Source organism: Falco biarmicus, chromosome 17 (assembly GCF_023638135.1).
Source record: "Falco biarmicus isolate bFalBia1 chromosome 17, bFalBia1.pri, whole genome shotgun sequence".
In the NCBI taxonomy this organism is placed as follows: domain Eukaryota; kingdom Metazoa; phylum Chordata; class Aves; order Falconiformes; family Falconidae; genus Falco; species Falco biarmicus.
Genome location: NC_079304.1, coordinates 1,364,792 through 1,392,557, shown reverse-complemented (window position 1 = coordinate 1,392,557; position 27,766 = coordinate 1,364,792). Strand labels below are relative to the sequence as shown.

The following is a 27,766-nucleotide window of genomic DNA, read 5'->3' as shown; positions in this document are numbered from 1 at the left end:
TTCTTAATAGACATTGTTCCAGAGTGTAATAAAGGTGAATCAGAGACTTTGGCTTCGTTGCACTGCAGTGAGAGTGAGAATATGCTGCTTTTTAAGCCTGAGACAAAAGAAGTGGGAATGTATTCCAGGAGGGAGGGGTTTCCTCAAGCCCCAAATTCTCCCAGCTCTGGAATAGAGTTTGGATGGAAGTGGAGTGTATGTGTGAGGGGTGCGTGCAGGTATCGGGGTATAGTATGCAAGTGTGGAATATATCCCCATGCAGAAACCACTTTATGAAGAGCAGCTTTGGACTAGTAACACTTCTGTTCTGATCCTCCTTCCAGGTGCTTACTGTCATAGTAGCTTTGTAAGTAGTGATGGTGCCACAGCTGAAAGGAGCCCGAGTAAGGGTAAGGCTTAGGTCTCCCTGCTTTCACCAGCAAATCTACCTAATGGCTTTAGAGGGAAAACAAGTCTGAGTAGGTATGTATTATTTCTTGACTGATCTTTTCAGTTCTTTAAGAAATATTTACATGCTCTAGGCTTTGGAAGGAAGGCAAATCAGTTATTTTTGCTGGGTTTTTTTCTGGTTTTCCTTGGTTGTGCACACTCTTCAATGACAAAGGTTTTCATTTAGAGATGGGTAGGGTTTCGGATCTGCCTCAGTGATCGATGACATAAATTGGTCTAGATTATACACGGCAATTGCAATCACTTATGTTCCAAATGTAGGGAAAAACATACATCCTGTCTCTCTTTGTCTCTAGAAGGCATTTAGATTTCTTCCATATGACAGACTATAGACAGATAAAAGATCAGATTGTTTTTGCAGTTACACAACTTTATGAAGAAATCTCACCCTTCGCTGCCAGAGTTTTATTAAAGCTAAATGGGGGAGGTGGTGAATGCTTTGTCTAAAAACCCAAGCCAAACCAATACTTCTGTATTCACCTCTGCTGCATTGTCTTTCAGCTTTGATACACACTTTCTGATACTCTTTTGACTATCCATGAGTCATGGATAGAGCGTTTCCCATCCCAGAATGGAAAAGAACAGTGTCCCCAAGCAGTCCAGAACTAGAGGGGCTCAGAAAAGCACCCGTACTATAGAATCACTGCACTCATCTTTACCTGGCTCTCTGTGAAATAGAATGAATGGGCCAAGCAGAAGAGAAAGTGGAAGGGATATATGATACACTCTGAGCAGAGCCAGAGAAAAAAATTCAGGTCAGTTTTTTCAAATGCGCCTGTACCAATCTTCTGAAGTGACTTAAGTACACCTGAACCAAAGGCAATGGCTCCTGTGAGCGAACATGTTTTATTTTGCAATTGGGGTGAGTCAGGAGGATACTCGATATCCTCAGCTGAGTTTTTAAGTAATGTAATGTAACCATGGTAATGTGACTGTTGAAATTGCTACATCGAAAGTAACTTAAGTCTGGGGTTTGGAAGTGCCCAGCTCGCCCTGGTACTCTCACCATGACCAGTTTCTGCTTGCTACTGCTTATTTCCTCGTGGCTTGAGTTCTTTATGGACCTGTAACTGTTTGCTTTTAGGCTAGCTGGTTTCTTCCAGCTGGGTTTTCAGCTTTCCCATGCATGAAGCGAAGGAACCACAGTTCTTTGTACCAGAACTGTGAGTCTTCATACCTAAGTTTTCAGTGCCTGTTGCAGGGTGAAATCAGAAACCTCTGAGTTGTTAGCGAACAAGAACAGTCTGACGTACAGCTCATATATACAACATTGAATTCTTTTGAAGCGTGCTATATGCTGTAATTTCAAGTGTGCTTGTACAATGGCTTCATTTATAACCGCTTGTAGTTTAAACACATTGTCTTAAGTAGTCAGGCATATTTTAAATATCACCTTTATACTTCATAAAAGATAAAAGGTGTTTAAATATGCCCTTTCCTTCAAGTACATACTCATATATGTGTTCCCTTGTTGGAAGGTTTGAAGAAGTGACTTAAAGCAGGATATCCACTTCTGCAAAGTCACAGTTTTCCTGCATGGAACCTAGTAAGCCAGCTACCAAAAAAATGAAAGCCAGGTCACGCAAACTATCACTTAAACCTTCATTGCTGTATCTCACTCAGAATCTAAGATATGGCCTATTAAGTGAAGAACATGAAAAATGCTATTCTTTTTAATGTAAGCATGATTTCACATGTGAAGAATCCTTTGTCATTTATAAGGTATGTTTTTTTTCCTTTCGGTCTTTCCTCTTTTTTTTTTTTAACCCAAAGCCCAAGTTTGTGTATGTTAAACCTTAGTATTATTGATTATACCAAATACAAAGGATGTTTGGAAAAGAAATGTGACTGTACAGTATGCTTGTGTAATTGAGTTTTTGTAGGGACACATACTTTTCACTAAGGAAACTGTCAGTAGGATGTTACTTATGTTTCAACTGTAGATAAATCTAGCCTCTGGCAATAGAAAAATGAATTCAAACAAAATATTCAAGTTATTTGTAATACTCGTTTAAAAAAACCCAAGACCCTAATTGCATCTGTTTTTGTTGCTGATCCCCCACCCCGTTACCTGTGTTTCCCGACTGTCGTGTTTCTGTCACTTGCTTATACAGCACATGAGTTACAGACATTTTGTCAGTGCAGTCGTGTGTGTGCATTATGGTGAAAGCATCGTCGTGTTCCTTCTCTCAGTAGCTTTGCATACTGAATTACGGGGCTCTAATTAGGTCAGCTGGCACTGGTACCGACCGAGTCTGCTGGGTGTGACGCAGGGAAGCAGGTCTCGGTGTCACAGGCAGGCACTGGACACGTGCAAACACACACCTGTGTAGTGCCTTCCCTCTGACTTCTTGCAAGTCTTTTCCTAGATTCTCTTTCCATCAACTTTTTTTGGTCATGACTACCTGTATTTTTTTGTCGTCTTCATTTGCACTTTTACTGCTTACCTTTTTTTTCCAGTCTGTCTTATATTCTGTGACATTGTTACCCTGTCTCATCTTTTATAGAGATTCCATTCTCCCCCCTGACCAGTTCCACTTTTCCAGTGTCTTCCCCCATCTGCACTCGCTTCTCTCTCTTGGTAGTTGTTTTCATCTTCTACCCCATTTCCACATGGTTGAATTTACAAAAGGGAAAGCGGGCTGGGAAGAAGAGTTGTGTTTCCAAGTACTTGAGTTCTGGTTGCATGCTTCTGAAGGAGCGCAGAAAAGGTTTTGACTTCATTTCTTTGAAATCTGTTTGTTCTGTAGGAGCTGGTTAAGGAGGTTTGGAGTGGTTAGTTTATATCCTCAATATCCAGGAGTCTTCTGAGACGAGGACAGTTCAGGTGCCGCCTGCGGTCAGGAGCAGCAGAAGTTCCTCTGCTGGAGGAGGTGCTGTGCGTGTGGCCTCTCATACTCCAGAGAGAAGTCAAACGTGACAAACTTGTAAAAATTGAGCGCAGTTCTGGCAGGAATTAAAATAAACCAAAAGGGGAGCAGGGAGAAGGGGGAATCTGTAGAAGTCTATTCTGGCAGCTGTCTCCAAAAGGCGCTGGCTGGTCCTTGCTGCTTCTCAGGCTGCTTCTCCTTCCCGTAGCGTGGTGTGGGGCACAGGAATGTAAGTGTGATCCTTGGGGTAAAGCTCTTGGCATTTTAGTCATTCAGGCCTTAAATCTTTTAGGTTGCATATGTTTGAGCAGTGTTCTTCAGTTCTTACTGAAATCCCCGGCCAGACTTTCAGCAGCACTGGAAAGGTTGGGATGTTGAAAATGACTGCTGTGTTAGCTTTTCGGTGCCATGGTATCTGTGGGCCATTAAGTCTCCTTTCGTAGTTATTTGCTGACATCTATTAAAATGTCAGATAATTACAATAAGTCTCCTAACCTTGAATTAGTCTGGAAGGCAAATAATACTTTCCTTGGTGCATACTTAACACAACCCGTCATTTTATGGTCACATTGGCATGTGCATTATGAGTGCAGGACCCAGAACAACTAGTTAATAAATAATGGCCAATCTGTAGATAGAGCAGAGAGGGTGAACATACAGGTTGTATTTAATGTTTTTAAACATGTTATGGTAATTAGCGTCTGAAGGCATGAGAACGGTGAAGGCTTTGTAGCACTAGTCACTGTAACAACAAAACAATGACAGCTCCTGCCCCCCAAATCACTGTGCTAGTAGATAAGTTTGTAAATTTTGGTAAACATTATTAAGGTGTTGAAAAATGGGATACTCCATTAATAGCTTGGAACTGTTTGTTTGTTAAGCAGGGAATAAATGGAAGCTCCTTATAATTTTCATATAAAACCAGGAGTCTGAGTTGTTATGATAGCAGAATGTCAATGTCATCTGTATTTAACACACAGGGTGGTTTGGTTTTTTGTTCTGTTTTGAGTTGGTTTTTTTTTTTTTAAGGCATATGGGATGAGCAGAGAAATCTCAGTTTAAAGCATGAACAATTTTCTGATTTTACTTTTCCATAATTCCATTGATGTCTGGATGCTTTCCCGTAGTTATTTAGAGTGATGATCATGAAGAAACTGTTGCCAACTTAGAATATGGTAGAGTGGATTCTTGCTCAATGCTGTTGAAAATCAGCCAAGACGTATCTAATTATGGACTGAAGTGTTCTGTTGTATGGTTTTATTTGTGGAATTCTTGATTTATCAATGGTATACGTTCCTATGTAATGAACTCTGTAAGTACAGTAATTATGTATGGTAACATATGATTCAAATCTTACTTTTAATTAGAGAATAAGAAGTTGAGAAGACGAACTCTCTATCAGGATGGAAGCATGAGACTTGGTTTTCTGGATTAGTCCCTAATAAAATTAGGTCAGCCATATTTAATTACTATAATTTAAAGAATATTGCCATTTTCTTGATCTTGATTTGTTACACGACAGGCATCGTTAGAACACACGTCTTGCTCAAAAATTAATTTAGGTGAGTTAGAACTGGAATCAAGACTATTTTTTTTCCAGTATGTATTTTGTTTCCAACATGTATGTATGTTCAAGGAATTTAAACCGTGGTTTTATTTGACTTTAGAATACCATCCAAACTAACTCAATTTATCAGATGAATACCAGCTGGTGCAACTGACAGCCAAAACTAGAAAAATAACCTCATTTAAAGATGGAAATCCCTATTCATGAGACCATTTCAGAGCTTTTTCTTTCCAGCAGGACTGGTTGAGCAACATGTTCTGATCATTGGTGTAGTGTATAGTTTTCAAAGACAGATGGTCATTGTGTTTAATGTCTGCGTATTAATGTTCTGTTGATAAAAGTATGCGTAAGTTGTTAATTTCTCTGGGAAAATATAATGAAACTGTTGAGATCGGGGCACGTGTGACCTATACTACGTTTGGTTTAGAGGCTTCAACTTCAATTAGCTTTGCAAAGTTGCTGTGAATTTTTACCTGCTCCAATGCAACATCTGCTTGCTTAAGATTATGGAGAAAAAAGATTGCTTTTGTTTGCTCTAGGATGAATAGAAAACTAGTCTTGTATTTCATCCCCTTTTTTGGAAACTTGTTTAATACTGATGTTAAATATTTTCAAATACAGAATGGGTGGTATTCATCTCAAGATATCCCCACAGACTTCTCTAAGTTGTTACTGTGGAATCAAACATCCTGGTATTATTTCGTACTGTATCTGTTTATAGCTGTAGTCAAGTTGCTATGGAAGGCAGGTTTTCTGTTTTGTTTCTTAAATCTTAAAGCTTTAAGTCTTCTTTCTGTCAGGCATTTTAGTTTGACAGGGAAATGCTGCAGCTGGAACATGTGTTGCTGTACCTGAAAGTATTTGTTCCTTTTGTAGGTACTTGTCTTCTGGGTTAGGACAATGGGAGGGTACTCAATTCTGTCACCTAAAAGGGTTAACAACATTGTGATTTTTTTCGTAGGCTGTTCTTCTTACCTGTTTCAGTAATTCTTGTGTTAACTAGGAACCCTTCTTTTAGGCTGTCATTCAGCTGGGTTTTCATTTATTCCTTTTTTTTTGGTGCACACCTGCACTAGGGTATACCTATTTAGAAACAGTTTAACTTGTGACCATATACTTACGTCTTTAACAGAATATAAGAAAAACTCTTTTTAAGAAATAATTTGAAGCTAGGTGTGAAGCACGTTAAAGGTATGGTGAATGTGTGTGTTTTTGCTGGTTTACACTTGGTGGTTTTTTAACACGTTCTTCTGCAGAAGAATTCAATGCAGTTATTACCTACACAGGTCTAACATAGAAATTATTTGAGACTGCACATCTGCAGACTGACTGCCTTGTGTCTGAATTACTGAACCACCTCATCTGCAGAGTATGCTAAACCTTAATTCTTGTATTTCTTAACTTCTTGTTTACTTGGCTTTGTGACATTATTACTAACTTGCAGTTTTTAATAGCATTTCTTTGTTTTCTTATTTTGGAAATTACATGAAGTCCTTTCATTCCCTGTTGTTTGAGCAGTTTTGTCCACCATGTCTTCATTCAGAAATTGTCTGAACCATTGAAAAAGCCCCAAATGCAGAGAATTCTCAAAAGCTGTTTTAAGTGGATGATTTCTGTTTCACTGGATGAAGTTGAATAAAGTGTTGGAAAGTGTTGGATGTACTGGAACAGTACACATAGTATAGGAAATGTATAGTTGAATTGATGTGGCTCTGTGCTGGTGATTGCTTAAAAGAAAAGAACAGCTGGATATGGTGTCAGCCAATGTGATGGGTGGGCGACCTGTTTTGTATCATGGAAGGATCTTGTGAGTTTCTCAGTATTTCTAGTTTCCGTTTGTTTTGTTCCTGACAAAAATGACCTGATTTTGTTGACCAAAAGCATTCCTTAATTTTTTTTTTTTTTTTTTTTTTTTTTTTTTTCATTGTGGAACTTAGGAATATTCCTATTTCTAGGTCATGTTTTAAATTTGCAAGCCTGGATGGCAACTGGGAGTCGTTACCTGGCTACTTCTAGTTGGCCTTTATGGGCAAAACCCCAAATCAACAGTAATTGGCTTCTTCATTGATGGCCGAAGGCAGAATGAGTATGAAGGCTGAACCACTTCTTGCAGTTGGTAGGGCAGTTGTTCTCTGTGCCTGTGTCACCGATACCCTACCTTGAGCTTGTGGGGAGGAAAGAAATAAAGCAAAGAGTAGCCAGTTTTTTGTCTGGGTTTTGGGGATGAGTAAGAGTTAAGATGTAGGACTATTACCTTCTCTCTGCCAAGTCCAAGAGAACTAGTTTGGGAAAACTTTACTGATATAATAAAAAAACCCAAAAAACCAACCCAAAAGCATAAAATTTTTTCCCCTTATGTTATGACTTGTAGCCATGCCACAGGACAGAGGATTTAAAACCCCCAGACTCTTGGAATATCTGGAGAAATCCTGACTGCATGTTGCTTCTTATGGAAACGCACATAGTTGTGATTTATGTGTTTAATCAAGAGGGAATAACTCAAAAATTGATTCCCTCCCTGCCCCCAAAACTGTTTGTATATTACTCTCTAAATAATATTTGTTGTGATACAACATGTCAGAACTTATAACTTTCATACAGTTAAACAGCAGAATTTACAAATATAATTAGAGGGTTAAAGGCATTTAAAGAATAAAAGCACTTTAATGACATTCAGTTTTTATTGACAACCCACTAATATCTGCTGCATTCACATAAAGATTTCTAATGTAATAATATGAGCAGATGAAAGCTCTGCTATTTAAAAAGCTCAATGTGGAGCATATTCATCAACTGCGCTCTCTGAATACAGATGGAAAGTTATTGAGCAAATTATGGGTCGTCAGCACTCGTTTACAGCTTACACTACATAAGCTGGATTCTGCTCTTTGTTTCACAGGGTATCATATTAAGAGAGATGTATTAGGAAGATAGATGGCAGCAAACGGAAAGATTTCTAAGGAGTTATTTTTAGTTATTCCAAAACTCCATGCACGTCTTCAGATTTCCAAAAATTGTAACATTGCTGCAGAAGAAAGATATTTTCACTCACTCACTGGAGGTGTTCATAAGTACCTAGCGTGTAACCAGTTAAAAGAATTGTGGAGAATGCCAAATAAATATTGTAAGATCCATTCTTACTCTGTTCCTTTAGGATCTAAGGAATATGTTGGGTTGTTTTTTTTTTGTGAAGTAATGCCTAATAAAAATCTTCCTTGAGCTGAACGTGTTTGGGTTTGGCCTCCGTACGGGCTCAGTTAAAGTAAGGTCCCTAACAGTGGGGTTTTGCTACATGAGGTTGGCCGGTCGTTCAGAAACTTGTAACTTTGTTTTTCTCACAACAGAATTTGCACAGAACGCAAATGCTCAGGCGGTCGGGTGGTTTTTGAGAGTGCAAGCGGCAGTTTGCAGAACGCAGCAAGGGAGTTTGAAGAAGGGACATCATCTCGCAGAGCGCTGTCATGCTGCCGGTGGTGCAGGGTCCAGGTTCCAGCGGTGCTGGAGCGTCAGGAGGCTCTGGCAGGGCTCGGGTAGCCTGGGGGGGCTGACAGACCCTTCCTCCTTGCTGTAGCAACAGTCACTGCAGCGCCGAGGGATTAGGGCTGCGTTTGCACCTTCTCCTTGCTTGGCTGATGGAAACGGCCACAATCCTGGTGAGCGCTGTGTGCTGGGCACTAGCTTTTTGGTTGTTTTTCCACAAAAGTGAAAAATTGAAAGCAGGGAAGTAATTGGCAACCCTGAGAAATAAGATAGGATTGCTTCATGAATTTATGGAATGTCCTAGAGTTTTTTATATATAAAATTATTCATATAAGACCAGCTGAGAAGTCTCTGTTAAGGTTCCGGAGAGCAGTGTGAATGACAAGTTAAGCTGTCAATTACTTGTCAGTATCCTCTTGCAGTAGAATGAAAAAGCCCTGCTGAAGTTGTTGAACATTATTCTACTTTGCTTTAAACTTGCAAATACAAGGTGGTCTCAATTTACTTTGATTTTTTTTTTTTTGTTTTTTGCTTTGTTTGTTTGATGGCAAATGAGATGTGTCTGTATTTCCTTCTACTTGATGTTTCTCAAGTGAGATTTCTAAAAGAATAGATTGGGAAAACCTGTAACAGTATTGTCAGCACAAATAAACATACATGCTGGTACTAAAATAGGTGCTCTGGTCTTTTTCAGTAAAGTAGCAAGATACATTTCTTGTGGCTTTTTGTTGATGAACTTTTTATAAGTATGTGATGACAGAGCAAAGGGCGAAGCATCGAACTCGGTTGATTCAGTGCTGAATCCCTTATGGGATTTGTGTTTATGTAAGGATTGAGTTTAAAAAAAAACAACACACTGAGGGAAGTAGCAGGGGAGCTTGCTAGGTTGGAGGAAAATATTTGGAAGTAACGTAGCACTTTTAAAATAGTGTACTGCATCATGTGTATCAAAGGCAAGTGTTACCTGCTTTTCTTCTCCCATTTGAAAAGTGATGAGAGGAAAGAGTCAAGTGACCAAAATTAGTATTGATTAACAGAGATTTAAAAGCATGGGCTTTTAAATTTTTAATGGTGATGAGAAGGAGCAAGGGCTGTCTGATAGCTTATACAGTGAAAAAGTTGTAGGTTTATTCCAGGGACGAGGTTATATTATAGTTCTGTGCGTGCAGCTGGACAGCATGGGACACAGTAGTGTGTTGAGAAAATGCTACTAAATTATGTTGGGTTTTTTTATGTCTTTCAGGACTTTCGGTGAATGGAGGAAGACAGTTTTTACTAGAGATTTAACCTGTCTACAGATATCAAGGTAGGAGAATTTTTTCTCCCAGGGTCCCACATTTTCTGTGCACTAGTTATTTAAGTGTTTAAATAGAATTGAAGTTGACCTCTGTTAGTTCTTTGTTCATCTGTGATCACCTAGAATTGGAATGTGGGGCATGGGCACTATATTCCTATATCAGTTTTACCAATTTTTAACCTGCTTGTTTCTGTATTTAGAGGAAAATGTGTAATAGCTTCCACGTATTAGTGTTTGAGCATTCTCTGTCTTTTCCTGCTGGAGGTGATCAACAGCAAAATTGATGTAATAAAAATATCTCTTTATGTAGGGTTCTGCGTTACTTATTTTGTTCTAACTGCTAATTAAGATCTTTATATTTTTTGTAAACAATGTATAATAGTGACAGAGCATTATATATAAATATACTTTGGTTGTTGTTGTAAAAACAAGTTGTTTTTAGTAAAATCCAAAATCATCTGTGTTCTGAGAAAATTTCCAGTGCTTGCCAATGATTGAACTTCAGCTCCATATTGAATGTTCTTCATCAAGAATGATACTTGAGCAGGTTTGCAGAACAGGCTTACAGCAGCTCCTTATTTAGGTCTGCGTTTGAGTATGTATTTTTTGGTCGTTTAAAAATTAAGAAAATAATTCAAGTTTCCTTTAATCCCTGGAAGTAATCAAGTGCCGTAATATTTCCTGCCACTTTATACATTGCCTAGCTTTTTGTTTCCATTTTCTGTCAGACCACTGTATCTTCAAAATTAACTTAAGATTGATAGGAGCCTGAAATAGCACATGCAGTATGTAGCTGGTGTTTTCTTTTTGACTGACAGATTTTTGGCTGCTCCGTGTCATGGCTAAAAGTTGAATTGCAAGCAGTTCATGATGGAGAAACTTGCTGCGCTTCAATCTTCTGGTGGTTTGTGGTGGAATCAGGATTGTTGGTCCTGGCAGAGTGGGGCTTGTTGATTCCAGCTGTAGAAAGTGCCCTAAAACTTCTTCCAGTGCAGACAGTTTAACTAGACTCGATTTCTGCAGAACAGTGCCGTGTTTATTTCAAGCTTGAATACCTACCTAGCTCAGGTGGTTGTTGATGGAGGCAGCTACTAATAATATTTTAAACCAAAGCAGTAATTTTTAACTGTTGTGGGAAACACAGAAAACACTAAAAGCACTGGAGACGAGTTGATGAAAGTAAGGTGATTTTATTCCTGACTTTTCTTTGGTTACCATTTTTCTCAGAGGCAGTATAATTGACATTGTATGTGGAGAAGGTAAGTGTCCCTTATGAATTCAGTCTGTATCATTAATCTAGAATTAGAAACCAGGTTATGCAAAATGACAAAGCCCTGTTCAAAATTAAATTTCCTTAAATTCAAGGTCACCACATTTTCATGTTCAGGAGAGAACTGGTTCTGACTTTTGACTTTCTTCTAGTGAGTGATTCCATTGTTTCAGAAGTGTTTCTGATCTCATTTTAACTACTTATTTAGTTTTTCTGCTGTTAAGTCCCAACACTTAAATAAAAAGTATCGTTGGAGAAGTTTTCTTTCCAGAGGAATAAATTCAAACCCTGACCGACAAGTTAAGGTTGCAAAGTGTATTACTTGGTAGTCTGTGATTGGCAAGCTTATCTCACCGGAATTATTGTTGTTTGAGTATGGTAAAGTTATCTAGATTCAGAGTGAATCATAAGCTGTCTATCAGTGGCATCTGTTGTAGCAGTCATGCTTTTATTCTTCATCCTTCTTACTAGAAGTACGACTATATTCTAGGCAAAATGAAAAAACAAATGTCTCCTGCTAACAGAGAACAGGGAACTCAAGCCTACGCAGAGTCCATCTGTGCTGAGTGATGGAGAACTGCACCTTTCTGGTGGTTTCGTCCGCTGTTGCCTTACAGCTCCAGAAGCAAATAGCTGCTTCAGCCTGGCACTGTTGCTGAGCTCGTTAAGCCCTCTGGAAGTGCTGTTTTCCAAGCACAGCACCAAAATGAGCCGTTACTCAGCATAACATGTATGGCTTTTCATAATGATACAGTACTTGTGTCATTCTTCAGGCTCTAACTATATAAAAGTTACCTCTGAACCTGAACACCACAGACTGTAAGTGAACATAATCGCCACAGACTCGTCAAGAAGTGTGTTTGGCCACATTCACCTTAGAGCTGCTGTTGGGAGCTCTGCATACGTGGGAATGTTGCTGTGTTGCGTGCTCAGGATCACTTTTTAACTGTGGCATTAAAGGCTGCTTTGTTTTGGTAACATAAAAGCAGGGGCTGAGCCCGACTTTCTGCTCCCTTGTGGAACGTGGTCAGGCTGACCAGCTGCAGCCTTGTCCGGTGGATGCTGTTAGTTATTTTCACGTATTCTGATGTAGGTATTTTTAAGTATCTCCATCGAGGATAGTTGGAGAAGCAAAGCCAGCAGTGGCATATCTCGCTGCTCCCAGGAGGAAAGGAGAGGGAACATGAATGGGAGGGGGGCTCTTGAGCTGTGGAGGTTCATGGCAGGGTCTGTAGGAAAGGTGGGCAAGAGGTCTCTAAGTGATGAGCAGGGCCAGAGGGGATGGACAGATTGACCTTCATATCAAGCCCTCCCATCGTAATGATTAGTGTTCAGGCTTTTGTGAGGGAACATAAAACGATTAAGATTTGTTCATACTCGGTTGTTCTAAAGCCTATTAGTTTAGAGAACTTTGGCTAATAAACTCTTAATTGCTTAAAAACCTGTAATTGGCAGGGTTTAGTCCTTTTAATTCCTTTTTCCAAATAATCCTAGAAGTTCTTGGCATTTTTGCTTTTTTCGTTCCTAAAGTTCCTGGAAATACTTTTATCTCTAAAGTCTGCTCCTGTGTTTTCAACTGTGCATGGACGAAGCTTATAAATACACATTTCCTCTGACTTCAGAGTTGTTGTGATCAGTTACAGTCCTGTTGTGAGTCAGAGCTGACAGGTGAGGCAGAGAGTTTAATGTATTTCATCATCGTAAAGTTTGTGGAGCTGCTGACGTACACTGAGATGACCAGTTACAAGGGGTGGCAGCCTAGCGAACGCTGAAGCGCCGCTTAAATGTGCTCTTCTGGGCTGCTAGTCCTCGTCATTAGGTTGTCTCAAAACATTTCTTGAATTTCAGGGCAATTCAAAATACAAGTGTAGGTTAAACTTTGAATAATTTATTTGAGGAGCTTGGGAAGGTTCAGTCTAGCAGCTGTTACAGGTGAATGTGGAACAGATTTCTCTGTACAATATACGTTACGTGTAGAGTAAATGCTTGAAAGCCTAACTCTGTGTTGTGTGTTGTCCTTTCATTTTTCAATTTCTTTCATCTTGTGATAATTAGCTCTGTAAATCTGTCACTTTTTAAAGAAAAGTCCTTGTTACCTATTCCTTTCCGAGGTTTGAATGCTCCTTGAAAACAGTTCATTAATTTGTGAAGGGTTAGAATTTTTGTTCACAAAATGTTGATTTAGTCTTTACATGTTGTTAAATCCTGAAGACTAATATTCAGAAAGGTACCTTTTTTGGCATCTTAATATATGCTTCTTATTATACACACTTCTTAATTTCTTATGTAGTGAGTTCCGCTTCCCTTGTGAAGAGGGGTAATCTGGTGCTACCAGGAACTTTTAAAATGTAATATTTTATGACTAACAGGCTTTTCTGTTATTTTGCATAACTGAGTATATTTTCTGTCAGAGCACTTTCTTCTTTTTCAGAAAAAAATGTAAGGAATTACCCTTTCTAAAAATCTTCTTTCAATCATTCTTGTTGGGAATTAAGATGTACTAAAGAACTGTGATGCCTCAGGATCTTCTGAGATAGACAGCAGCAGAAGAGTAAAGGAATAAGGCAGGGACTAACCATTTTCCTGCTGCTTAATACAGAATATTGTCGTGGTATTTGTCAGTAGTAAAAGTACAGGAATTAAGGCTTATGTAATGAGTTTGTTTGTAAAACTCTAGTTGTCGCGATCTTATGTGTATATTCCATTGACCTGGTGCTGCCAAGCCCTAATTCCAATTTACAAAGTTTTGTTTCATTTCTAATGATAAAAACCTTGATAAAAATGAAGCGGGAATACCTGCCTGCCTTCTGCACTGAATGGTTGGAAGTGGTTTGTCACAGTGGGCTTTCTAAGTTCAGATTTGGGTGGGATGGTACCACCAGGCAATATTGGAATGCTTCTGTCTGCAGCTTGGCAAAGCGTTGCGTGGAGGCAGGGTGCTGTCAGAGTTACAATTCTTCTGCTCTTCTGAATTTTGGAAGTGGTTTGTCACTGATAGATGTACTGATTTCTTACGAAAAATGTGTTTGTATAGAAGCGTGCAAATACTTCTTATTTCCATCTATCTGTTGATAAAATGTTTTGTGAATTTTTGACTTGATAGTGTTTGTAAACGTCTGCTGAATATTATGAAACTTCTGGGAGTAAATTGTGTCTTAATTTGCTACAGTAGGAGCTGCTGCCTCAACTGGACAGTGAGCTAGTGGGATTTCATGGTCTGGCACAGAGGTGTTCTGGTTTACAGGCTTTTACTTCACTTACTTTTCAACCACAAATCAATATACGAAGAGGCAGCTGATGCTGAGCCACTCCAATTTAGAAGTATAGGCATGTTTCTTTTAAAGTTGTCCTTTCCACACATTCGGTCACAGCTCTGTAGTGGCTGTGCTCTGACTGTACTCACTGGTCTGGCACTTTGAACTGCTAAAATCTGTGAACATCCCATGTCTGACAGACAATAGCTTTCCCTAGAAGTCTCTAAAAAGGAGCAAAAATTACTTTTGTGGGCTGTAATAATGTGTAGCCACCCAAAAAGTGAAGTAGTTTTTGCAGCCTGTCTACAAACTCTGTCTTAATGTTAAGAAAACAAAGAAATAGGCCGTAGTCATCCAGGAGGATTTAATGAGATATTGCAGACTTGCTCAAGCTTAGCATTTGGTGTAAAGTTGCAGCTTGCAGTGTTCAGTCTCTCTACTCCCTTGTCTTTGTGGGTTTTTTAATTCTCATTGTATTTGTACAACTGCTTTCTCATGCTCCAGAAACTGTTTCTGTTTGTGTACGTCATTGAAATCTAGCTTTGCTAGAAGATAAAGCAACACGTGGCAGAGTCAGTCTATACATAAAACAGAAGATTCTTGAGCTTTATTTTTTTTTTTTTAAAAGCTACTTTTGTGAGCGCCATTGATGCTATAAAACAGAGTTCATAGAGATAGTACCTTTTAATTTACCTGCTGATACTGTTTGGAGACTTTTGCTTGCATAATATCTTCAGATTAGATTTGGTAAAGTTGCAAATGACAAACTAAATGACAAAGTGTAGTAGCTCTTCGTTGCCTAGTTTAACGGTAGAGGTATCCCTGGGCGATGGGAGTGTACGGGATCCCCATCAGTATCCCGTGTCTTTAGCTTCTGCTAACGCAGCCGCTCGCAACACTGGAGAAGAGACTTAAACTGGACTGTAAGACGCTGAGGACTTTGTTGGGGGCTCAAAGAAATGCCTGATCCAGCTCCTCCTAATACTGTAATACCATTTGCTATTTAATCCTGCTAATTCCACGAACTAATATGGCCAACAGAATTTTTAATTTAGAGTGCTTATTCTTAAATATTATTTCAGGTTTGGTATTGGCTAAACAGAGGAAACACTGTGACCCTGTTTGTTCAAAGGCACAAAACGATGTGGTTGTGCCTGCAGAAAAAAAAAACAGTTGGTTTTGGTGACCTGCTGATTCTGCTACTCTGTAGTGTGAAAACCTTAACTAAACAAGATATAGATTTAGTGAGTACTTACACCTGGAGTACTACAACATTGTCTGTAAGACACAGTGAGAAACCACATCATGAGTTGATGCTAAACTAGGTCTATTGCTCAAAAGTCTCTTTCCACTCCCAGCTGCGCAGGTGGGCGCAGTCCTCTGAGGCTTCTAGGTGAGCTCGGAGAATATGGAGTTAGTCCCCAAGACGCCCCGTGGCTGGTGACTCAGGGTTCTTTCCTCTACTCCGTGGTTCTTTGAAACAAATTCATGGGGACCCCATATATGCCTTATGCAGAGACGTAAATCAGTCCCAGAGCAGCGCAGCGATTTCTGGCGCGGTTTGCTGTGCAGCGAGAGGTAAACATCATTAGCAAACTGTCGTCCTCACCTTTGGCACTGTTCAGCCTCAGTCCAGTTGGCTCCTTCAGCATAATTAGGTTTAATTAGGTTATACCTCAGCACTGATAAGACAGCTCCACTCAGGTCTCTTCTCGGTGCAAGCTGATGTGGATATAGTCCCTAAACTTCCTTCTTAATTCCTAGGAACTTGGAAGTTTTGTGCTGTCCACTGCTACCACGAGGGTTTGATTCGTGAGCGTTCGGTTGTCCTTCCAGACTCAGATGTGCTTTAGGATGGATACCTGGAGAGCTGCTTTTTAAAAACCAATAAACAAGAAAAGACAAAGGGAACACCCTATACTTGTCTTCAGATGATTTTAGCAGGGTTTTTCTCCTCTAATCTCAGCAAATGCTGTAAGATTGTTACTTATTTATCCTTTTTTTTTTTACCTAAATCTGAAATAGCAAGCCGAGCACTTTACAATCCCCTTTTGCCCTTCCACCTGCATCGGCTAAGTAGTACACTTAATGCCACAGGTAGGAGACGAAAAATAGGATGTTATTCTTGGCTGGTGACGGTCGAAGCCTGGTGTTACTGTCACCAGCAGCAGAGGTGGTTCTGATGCACTTCAGCCTGAACAGAGAAGCGAAGGGGTGAGGCTGCAGGCTGCAGATAGCGTCACTGCTTAATTCACTAGGGTCGCACATCGTGAGTATGACTTCTGTGGGAACGCTTTCCAGCTCCGACTGGCACGCGGCACTGGTCCCCGTGCTAGGACAGCGGGGCAGGAGGGCCAGGTTTGGGTGGAGGAGCTCAGCGCAGGCTGCATCGTCTGCCAACGGGAGGGATCCGTTCGTCGTCGGTGAGCCTGCCCCGGGAGCGTGCGCCGCGCTCCCAGGAGTGCCTGGGTTTGCTTGCTCAAACACGGTGGTGTATTCCTGGGAGCACAATAGGTAGTACGAACCGTTACTAACCCTGATAGCTGGTGAAACTTTTTCCCCCCTTATTTTTACGTATTACTATCACAGAGCACAAAGAATCTACCTCTTCTTGTTCTGCCTATGTTGGAAGAACGTTGCTAGGAGATCGTTACATTTCTCTGTTAATAAGCTTTCAGGTCAAAATTAACTTCATTGTGGCTATATGGCTTAATATAAAACCACTCGAGTCCGCTTTTTCTAAAAATAAATTGATCAATCAAATGTACACATGATGTTACCAGCATAATGCTCAATATTGTAGAGGAGGAGTAGATGAGTCACACTGAGGCTCAGGCAGTTCTCCACATAGTAGCAGGGAGGGGTTTACTACCTTCTTGTCTTGCTCAAAGCCCAGATAAATACATTTGGATTAGGGGCATGTTGGAGGGATTATAATGTTATCATGTTCCAAAACAAATAACACTTGGACTTCTGTTGCCTCCTCTTTACATTTAATGTCTACTTCATCCTTTCTTCTTCTGGTGTTGCAAAGGGTGTTGTGTATGAAGTTTATTAATAACAGATTGTAAGAGAGGAAGGATATGTAAACCCAGAAGTTTTCTTTCTGTGCTGCGAGCTGGAACATAACAGCCATCTAAAGAAACTAAACAGAATTCAAATGTCAGACAATTGTGTTTGCGCCCGAATGGAAATTCTTTTGTAGTCGTGTAAGAGTGGGATGCTTTGAAGAGGGGCCTGAGCTTGGTTTGGGATGCTGGGAATAAGCCTCCATACTGGCTCAGCAAGGCGGCAGCTGATACTCCAGCAGTTCGTAGATGCAAAGGAAACACCAGGACTGTATTTTGTTTAATATTCATGCGTGCATACGTACATGCAGACAACATAGCCCAACAGCTGTCTGTGGAATCTAATAAGTGTATGGGAACTTCCAAAAGTCAGGAGAGGCTCATGTCAGCCGGGCGGGCTTGTGGGGTGTTGGCGTGTGCTCTGAACTGCTGCTGTGGAATGTTAGTATGGCTCGGGAAGTCATATTAAAAGGACTTTCGGTGGCTTTAAATATACATAGAAAGTTCTTTGAACTGGGTGTTATTGTTGCTAGAACTTGTTAAAACACTTGAAAGCATTAGATAAATGTGAAGAAACTCAAGATGGCGTTTACTGAGCATCCTCCAAGAAGAATCTAACATCGTTGCAGGAAAAATGTTTCATGATTATTTCTGCAAGATGAACGTCTTACCTTGTAACTGGAATATTGTGTGTACAATGGAAGGAAAGCTGTGGTTTATTATATATCCTGATCAAAGACTCTTTACTATTCTTTTGGTCTAGTTAGGAGCTGCTTTTCTTGTTGCTGTTTTGATGGTTTACCTACTTTAATAAGAGGATGTTCCACCAGAATAAGCTGTCAGTGTGTCTGGTGAACCCAGAAGCTCATTCTTTTATCCTCAACACAGCACAGAGACAACTGTTTTTTGTTTTGTTTTGTTTTTTTCCAGAGACACATAGAGCAAGGAAAACATATGGGTGATGTTTCTGTTTGATTTTTTTGCATCAGTTAACTCTGGGTTCGAGTGGCTTTCCTCCTCATGACGATTTATTCAACTTACAGAAGAATTTGACAAATTTGACAGTCAACTAGCCCAGGAGCTAAAGACAACAGCTTTGTAGTCTGGGGGTTGTTGTCACCAAGATTGACTTTTTCTGAGCAACGTGAAGGGGTAGCAACTGTTTCTGATAGCTTTGGCTTTAATAGTAATGGAAAACGGAAGCAGTTTGCTAAATGCTGTGTCTTTCCCAGTTTAGTGTGATAATAATTTGTCAGATCGTATGACAAAATAGGTGGGTAACTAGCAGTGCTGGAATTAGCCTGGATGAATAAAGCAAACAAAATGGTAGGCTTTTTATATATATATATATATATATATATGTGTGTGTGTGTGTGTTATAATATATATATACGTGTTATATATATATATATTTATATACACGTTAATTTCTGTTGTTAGGAAACGTATTGGCAAAATAATTTTCCATCTTTCTAAACTTTTATCCTGTTTTTAGCACTTTTTAACCACTTCTCTCTCATGTTTTCCTGTTGACCAAATCATACCGTTGATTTTTTTTTTTTTTTTCTTACATCTGTTGTTCTTTTGCTTTTCACAGTTTTTGGGATACGCAAAGTGGAACAGGATCGCCATGTTTCGAAACAGTCTCAAGATGCTTCTTACAGGAGGGAAGTCAAACCGCAAAAACAGGTCCAGTGGTAAGTAAATGTCAACTCCTCATGCATGTGTTTTATTTACAGCCTTTGAAAGTATGCCTTTTATGTGTGTTTTGGTCTTTACTGGGTCTTTCTTCTCTTTAATGAATAGATGTACTCAGTTGATGATCTTGCAGACTCAAAACATAATCACAGGTCATTTTAATATTGTGCTATGATTTAATATTTAAATATATATGTATATTTGTTTTAAAATGTATGTAAACAATGATCTGTTTTTATTGGGGAGATAAGATGTAGGGACAAACAAATAATAGTTGTACTTAATCCTGTAATAAATTAACACCAAGGTTCATGTTTCAGTTACAGAAATGAAGAAAATAATTTTTTTTTTCCTCCAAACTGACTGATAACTTGTGGCAGTGAAGTCTTCATTACAGACAGTACAAGTGATAGCAATAGCGATTCTTGTTTTAAATTTTAAACAGGAGGGAGAGAGAGGAATGGGAAGAGATGGAATTAAGGAGGAATTGCCCACATTTAGACACCATTTCTTTTAGTCTCCTTTTTCCACCATCCCAGGAGAGGAGTTTACAGTTAGTCCTGATTCACATGGAATGAACACTGTCTGATCCATGAAGGGGGTTAGGAGAAATTGTAATTGTGAAGCAAAACATTACAAAAATATTGATATGCTTTAAAAACATTTTTATTTAACTTTTGTATTTATTTCCAAAAATGGAGTGTTGGCAGTGTAAGAGCTTTTAATTAGATCTTTCATTTTTCTTTTTAAGGCCATCTGGCAGCACATTTTGAATATTTCTGGATACAGTGTTTATTTGTGCTCGTGTGTCTGTGTAAATAGTGCATCTGTATATTCCATGGGAAACCACAAGTGAAGATGCAGAGATATAATGGTGATAAATGCAATGGAAAACACCAACTGCTTTTTCCTGATTGAAATGAGTTAATGCATATTTCTCACTGTGCCGGATTCCCACCCCCCCCACCCCCCCCCCGTCTTTTTTAATATCTTACTACCCCAACTTTTATTTGGGGAAGGGGAGTTGTGTTTTTCAGCAGTAAGCTTCGCCGTGTCCTGGAGCTGCCTGGTAGCAGTGCTGACTTTGTTTTGGTCCTTAGATATTGGTAATTGTTAACTCTGGTTTCTGGTTAGAGTCCCGGTTTGTGTTGGTTGATCCTGAAGATACTTGTCTTGAAAAGTTTAAGCACTGCATCATGGTGTTGCCTTCCTTGCATTAGTTATTGTACTTGGTGTGTGTCTCCTGCAGTGGGGAAAACGTCTGTTTTGCAGAGATGCCCTTAGTCATTTGAGCCCAAGGTTGTGGTTGTCACTGACTGCTTTTCTGGAGTTCTCCCCTTGCGAGCTCCTTAGCCTTTTGTTGCAGGAGCAGTTAATCTCAGGGAGGTACCTGCATGAAAAGACAGGTTTGGGAAGACACACGAGCAATTGGCTCTTGTGTCTTGTGATTTTTGTATCTCTGTGAAGCATCTCGTTTACAATTTGAAGCCCAGGAAGAGTACAGGTCCTCTGCGGATACAACCTTTGGAAAACTGTACGCAGACAAATGATCTTAAATTGTCATTTCTCTACAAAGCCATATCTTTGTCACATGTTCTGTTATCAGTCCCTAGTATTCCTTTCGGCTTATCTCCCGGAACACTATTAAGGATCTTGTATATGCAGAGCATTGCAAGTCGTGTTTCTTATTTTGTGAATGAAAAATGTCGGTTCTGAAATAACAAGGTTTGATGTGGCTGTACTTATGTCTTTGAGCAAAACAGAAAAAGAGATGGGTCTTCTTGAAAATAATATGACAGTATTTAATAGATGAGGATTTCTGTAATGCCTAATGACTGTACTGTATGTTTAATTTATTGCAATTCTGCCTTTGAAATAAGTTGCTTTATTGAGAAGTTCTGTTTGGTGTTCTTCAGGGGAGGAGAGGGAAAGAAAAAAGGAGACGGTAAGGTTTGTTAAATTAACACTGTGTGAATGGAAAACATCCCTCAACTGAAAATAATTTTTCAGATAAGTGTTAGTGTATCAGACTCTAACATGACATTAGATTAATTCATTGCTGCGTAGATTTTTTTTTTTAAATATATTTAATTCTGTATTTCTTTGCAACATGGTAAAGAACAAAAAAAATAATAAATCTTCCATGTACATTTCTGTGTAGCATACAATACTAAACCTGAAATTTGCTTTTATTTATTTGCTTTGCAATTCTGGTGAACCACAAGTTGAATGCTTTAAAAGCTGATAGAAAAGGAGAGTACTGTCTAATAAAATACGGAAGGAATTTGTCACCCTATCACTGAAGGTGACAGAGCAGTCCTGTGCTGGGCTGAACAACCTGACTTGATCATCTTGTTTGCTTTTCTTACCCCAAACCTCGGTGCTCCCTTTCTCTTCATCCTCCCTGATCTCCTGGTGTACAAAGGAAGAGATCTTAAGGGATCGTCCCACCCCCTTGAATAAACCCTGGGTCCAAGCGTTTCATTCCCTAGAAGGTTTTCACGTGGTGTGTGCATACCTTTAGGTCACCTCCGTCACTTTTGCCTTTGCTGTTAGGATTTTGTGGGGGCATAGGTGGGGCGCTGGTGGGTCTGGATTTTTTCAGGCAAGTGCTTTAAAAAGATGAGGTATTTATTGAATTTTTAACGTTGTATTTATCATTAACATGATGTAGATTACTAATCAGAAGTTGGAAATGAAGCTTCTGCGATGGTTTTGGTGCTGTGATTTGCCTGTGGCCTCAGAAGCTGTCCCACCGTGGGGGACACAGTGTCATCTGTGGGGGGACACAGTGTCATCTGGAGGGTAGAGCCAGGGGGAGGGAGCGTGAGCTGCCCCCACAGCAGAGGCGGATGTTTCCAGAACAACCTGTGTTCACAGGGGGACAAACACAGAACTACACCCATCTCTGGGAACTGGGAACAAACTCGGAATCGTAAGTGTTGTGAAAATAATCTATTAGAGGTGTCAGGTCTGCTGTTGATTCACCTTCCGTGGAATGATTTTAAATGACGTGGGGAGGTGACAGCCCGCTCGGTGTCTCTGCTGTGCCTGGGTGTGGATGAAATTGCAGTCTGTGTGTCTTAATTTCCTACACTCGGGTCATTTTGTGTTCCAGTGTGGGACTAAACCTTTAAAGCAGGGTTAAAGCTGGTGTGTTTTTTTCCTTGGGGTATCCAGGTGGGCACACTGGCCTTTGAACTTATAGTTCTTTGCAGTTTCCTTCGTTTGCAGTAACATAGTTAGCAAACAGGGTCAGTGAAGTCAAGCTAACAAGCCCCTACGTGTTGCGATGTGGTTGTGATAGTTCTTCGTGATTAAAAGAACACTGGTAGTGGTAACAGTAAAATGCTGCCTTATTATTCCTCCTTCAGAAACTGCTGAGCAACCTCTCTGAAAAACTGTGGTTAAAATTTATTTTGACTCAGCTGGGGTGGGTGCTTTTTTCCTTTGGTACTCTTTATGGGATTGTGGTTCAGGAACACACAAAATATTTATAAAAGAAGAATACCAAGTATGTGTGCATGAATGTATGGTTACATGCAGTAATGCCAATTAAAATAAATGAATTTTTACACCGGCATCAGATTGTGTAATCTCCTGTGGTTAATTTTGTGTGTGTGTGTATTTTCAAAACTACTGATAGGATTTTGTAGCGGCATACTGTATGCAGTGCGACTGTGTGCATGTGTATTTGTGCACATATTTAATGTCTTGTCTTAACAAGAATTCTCGTGTGATTCAAGGGCACTCAAGATATTTTACAGTAATGCCTTGAGGACACGTTATGACTGCAGTAGTACTTTGATTAGGCTGTATTTTCTTCTGTCATAAATGAATATTCCACAAAGCTACCAGACACCAGTGTCTGTGAAGCTGAAATGTGATCTGAATATGGTTAAATATTACCTTTATTTTTCTTGTCTATATTAATTTAGAGATACGCAGACATGGAAGTTTTCTGACTCAAGTTTGTATCCAGGGCCAAATTTGCTTAGGATATGTTTGTTGGAAAGTGTAAGAGGACTGTGCTTGGCTCCATCCTTCCCCCCCCCCCCTTTTTTTTTCTTTTCTTCTGGCTGAAGATCCAGCATTGAGTATTGTGACCAGAAGCCCTGGGCAAGCAGTGGCATTCAGACCTGTGGGTAGGCACTGCTGCCTGCTGCTGATTGTCAGGAGGTTCTTTCTGGGGCTTCTCTGCGCCTAATTCCGCCCTTCTGAGGGCAGTTCTCTTGTGGTCTCTGCGTCCAGAGACTATAAGGGATTCTGTTGTTCCTGTTTTATCAAGGACCTGTCTCATATTTATCTGCAGTTTGCTTGCTTATATTAAACATCCATTGATCTGGCTATGTATTTAATTAGTCTACATCAAATCAATCCGCTATTATTTTCGTTCCAGTATCATGTTTGTGAAAAAGCCTATGTAATGGATCCAATCTTTCCACCTATTACAATTATCCTTGTTTCTCTTCCTAGCAGATGGACTATTTCCTTCTTACATTATCACATTAAATTAATACTACTGTAAGAGTTCAGATTCCCTTTAGAACCTAGTAAAAGTTAGCTGCAAAACTGCAGATTTTATTTGATTGTATATTTCTCTTCACTTCTTGGGGTGTAAGGCGAGGAAGTTGTGCCTTTTATTTCTGGTGGAGGCTGAGGTAAATTCTTAATTCACTCCTGTCTTTTTTTTTTTTTTTTTTTTTTTACTGTTAAATTTATCTGAGACATGTAATTCTTTGTAGATTAGCCCAAAGGATGTGCTTTTTTTCTTCTGAGTTAGTTGGGAATTGTATCTTACCTGTTCTTAACTGATATAATGCACACAATTTTTATCTCGAGCTTGCTGGCTAGGAGTGTGCCTGCCATTCATAATATTTTTGGTGTAGGGTTTTTAAAATTTGTTCTTCTTCCCTGGTTCACAGGAGAGCCAATTACTTCTAACTTCCAATGTATTTATAGAGCCTTTTGGAACCTGCCACTTTATATTTTAATTCCAGGATTAAAAGAGCCCCTGTCGAATGCTCTTCTCTTTTGATTCTTGCCTTTCTAAGATAAAAGGCATCTCTGTGAAGGTCTCATCACTGCTTTGCCAGAACTCCATGCAGTTCCTTAGCTATCTGATCTCTTTTGGAAGTCTCAGCATAATTTTTACCCCAAAAGAGTTTGAGGGTCACAGTTGCTTTTTGGATTTCATTTCTGAAAGAAATTGATTAGTGATGAGATCCAGCTGGTGGGTCCTACAGATGCTGGGATAACTTAATTTAAGAAGGTATTAGAAATAAGATATTAAAAGACCTATCAGACTTACTGAATGTATTGTGGTTCTGAACGCTGACTGTATCCACATGTTCAAGTCATTAAATGCAAATAATAATTCAGACTGTCTTCTTCCAAAAGGTTTGCTGTTTTTTCATAAATCCATTTTTAAACGAGTCACAAATATGTTGACAAATCCATAGCTCCTCTGACCACAGTGAAATATTGTCCTTGAGTTTTACATATTTTGAGTATTAAGAATGAACTGACCCTTCCGGAAAGTTTGTTTTTCTTTTATGTAATTTAGTGTATTTCTTCTTAAGAAGGAAATATATTAGGAAGATACATGGGTACACATGCACATCTTTTTTCTTCTTAGTAAGGCGTATTTATTTGGTCAGAATATGTCTTGTTCATATACCAGGCTCTCGGTGTGTGGACAGTAAAGCTTCTGCCTCTCTCCTCTACAGCTACTTTAAAAAGATTTTTAGCTGCTAGTGCTCTGTATTATTGTGATATGTGTTTCTTTGCTTCTGATTGCTTCTGATCCACAAATATCTTTTTTCCTTTGTTTTTATAACACTACAGATGTTAACCGAACTTGCTTTATAGCCCATACATAATTCTTGTTTGACAGGTCTGTTCACTCCTTTACTGTGTGTGTCTTTTTTTTTTTTTTTTTATTAACTGATTCAACTGTTCCGCTAGAGTTTATCAGCCTGTGTGGTTTCATGCTCCTGTGTGTGAGTTGGGGGGGGGGGGGCAGTGGGGGGGTAATCCAGCTCTGTCAGCCTCAGCCTTGCCAATATTTTCACAAATTTGAACATCACCAGCTGTAAGAAGCACGTTGACTAAGGCTGCCTCCATTCTGCTTTGAGTAACAAGCAATGGGTAGCCTCGCCCCACCTCCTGTGTTTCCACAGCCCTAACAGTGACTTTATTACCTGAAGCACCAATTCAGTGAGTTTTGTTCCTCTTTGTGGCACTTTCCACCCTCTTGAGATTTAATGTATTGTTTTATTCTTTATCTTTTTTGTTTTCATCAAATACAGGCATATATACTAATCTTTTTCTGGAGAGGGATTTTTAGTCCTTTCTCAGTGTGTCCTGATTGTCATCTCATGCTGTATGTTATTCTTAAATTATTTGCATACAGAAAGGTTTTTTAGAGCCATTATTTTGAACCTTCTTAACTTCCCTTATTGTGGTACACTTATAAAACCTTTTTTTTTCTTTGCCCCTGTTTTCAAACCTTACGATATGACTTTCCTCCATTTTTCTCAACGTTTCAGCTGACCACTGCATTTTACTGCGTTATTTCTGGAATCTGGAATATTTCAATTTACTATGTTTTCTTTCAGTTAAATCTTCTTGAATACTGATAATCTTCTAGATCTCCTCAGTATTCCCAGTTTTTTTGGCTTTATATTTTGTGAGAGAATTAGGAGAATGCTGTGTTTCTTAATGTCTGGTTTTTATGATAAAACATCATCTCCCTCTCTTTGAAATGCTGTATTTTGGGCTCTTTACTGTGAGGCTTAAATTTTAGGGACTTCTAAATCCTTTTCCCCCCGTGACGTTGTATGCTTTTCTTCAATATGTAACATTGTTTGAAAGGCAGGCTCTGTGTGTCAGGTATATTTAGTGCTTTGATACAGGTGCAGTTCTTACTTAGTTCCTCCCGTTTCCTTAAAATAGCCTGTATCGGAGCTCAACATTTTCTTTTTTTTTTTTTTCTTCCTTCCCCCTCCCCCAAGACAAAATGCATGAAAGCATCTTCTGACTCTGTCTGGTTTGTTCATAAAGGTTAAATTGTAACATTACGTACATGGGTTTGGGGAGGTGAGGGAGATGTTTGATGTATTTCTTCTGTGCTGATGGCTGTATTTGTTTCAACCAGCTAAAAAAAGGGAGGCAGGCGTGCCTCCTGTGTTGGACAGGATTGTCTCCTTTACAGCTGCTGGGAGCTAGTTCTTTTTCTTTTGCTGTTTTCCCCCATTCTTCATTTCTATCAGCACATCTACAAGCACTCCTTTTTCCTCAGTCATCCAATTTTATTTTTCAGACTTATTCCTGCTTGCTGTTTTTTATCCAAGATTTATCTCTAGGTCAGTGAGCCCATTGTCAAGTTCTTCTATACCAGCTTTAATCCTTCTCAAACCTTCCCCTTCCTTAGCGATTCTACAGATGTGATTTCTGAGATTAATTCACCAAAGTCCCTTCTAATAGCGGGGGCCGGTTTGTTGCCCTGCTCCGCTCTGAATGCTGCTTCCATTACAGCAGCCGTCTCCCCTTCTGCTGTCCTTGTAGGCTGATCTGAGCTCTTTAACCTCCAGAGGGTTTCTTCCAGGGAAAAGAAAAAGGCTTTTTAAACCGGTCATTTATGTGGGCATCCATTCTGCAAACGAGGGAATCGATTTTTTTGAAATTAAAGGGGTCAAGGAGCGGTGCCGTTGCCCCTTCTGAGCTCTGCCCTCGGGCTCAGCTGCCTGCCCCGACCACCAGCCTCTGCCAGCCTGCCCTGCGCACGCTTCGCTTGGAGCTGCCAGGAACCGCCGTGACAATGATTTGCCTTTGTGGATTATCTGTAATACTTTCTATCGAGTGTTGTGCCGGCAGAAAGCAGTGTTTGACCAGAGCTCACGGAATTCAGCGTCTTCTGTGTGAGCTTCGGTTTCACGCAGGAATGAGCAGGAGGAGAAAGCTCAGGGGTGCTGGTGGTGGGTGTCTGGGCTGCGACTGTAGCTGTGGAAGCTGCTCTTGCTTCTTACTTGGGAAGGAAGGTAGGAGGCTTGGAGGAAAAGAGAGAAACAGTTTTGGGAATATCTTTCTTCCTAATATTACATGGTGTTTGTTTCAATTGCATTTGCCAACAGTTTTAATGGAGCTGCGTAGTGAATGTGGTAGGAAGTTTTAGAAATAATTTTCAAGTCTCCTTGTAGATCTTTTTTTTTCTTTTTTTTTTTTGTCAAAAGGTAATTTTATAAACAGAACTGTTCAGCTGTGCAATCTAGCTGCTTTAATCCCTGTTGACTTACCGCTGAATGCTGCTTAAAGAACACAACTGGCTTTTTACTGTCCTGGTAACTGCTAATAAACCTTTAAAGAGCCTAGAGCAGCCTCTTCACGTGACAAGTATCAGCGTACGTAGTGTAGTATGAAACGGCAGTAAGGTTGTTATGAATTGGGGCTCCCCAGTCGTTCTGCAGATGCTTTCCACCAGAGCTCGCTTCTGATGTCTCTGTATCTTCACAGAAGAATGTGGGAAGCTGGAAGATACATGCCCAGAAGCATGAGAAGGTCCCCAGGGACTGGGAAGAGGCAAGTGTTGCACCCATCTAGGGGACGTGAGGGGGTCTGGGGAAATTCGGGCTTGACAGCCTCAGCTTAGTATGTGAAAAACTACGAAGGCTTCTTCAAAGCCATTTCCAGGCATGAAAGACAAGAAGGTCGTTGGGAAAAGCTGACGCAGAAGGATTTATCAAGTTTCAAATGGTGCTTGAGCAGCCCCCTTGCCTGCAGTGATGAAGTGACTGGCTCTGCAGCTGGGAGC

The 27,766-nt window shown here is 39.8% G+C and overlaps 1 protein-coding gene across 8 annotated transcripts in view; it reads left to right on the top strand.

Annotated features, from left to right (window-relative positions):
- TANC2 (tetratricopeptide repeat, ankyrin repeat and coiled-coil containing 2) overlaps positions 1-27,766 on the top strand; it is a 247,545-nt gene that overhangs the window by 21,758 nt on the left and 198,021 nt on the right. For all 8 annotated transcript variants that reach the window (XM_056362303.1, XM_056362299.1, XM_056362297.1 and 5 more), the window contains exons 2-3: positions 9,611-9,673; positions 18,854-18,953. In XM_056362303.1, coding sequence (XP_056218278.1) covers positions 18,887-18,953 — 67 coding nt within the window. In that variant the 5' untranslated portion in view covers positions 9,611-9,673; positions 18,854-18,886. The remainder of the gene's footprint in view (positions 1-9,610; positions 9,674-18,853; positions 18,954-27,766) is intronic.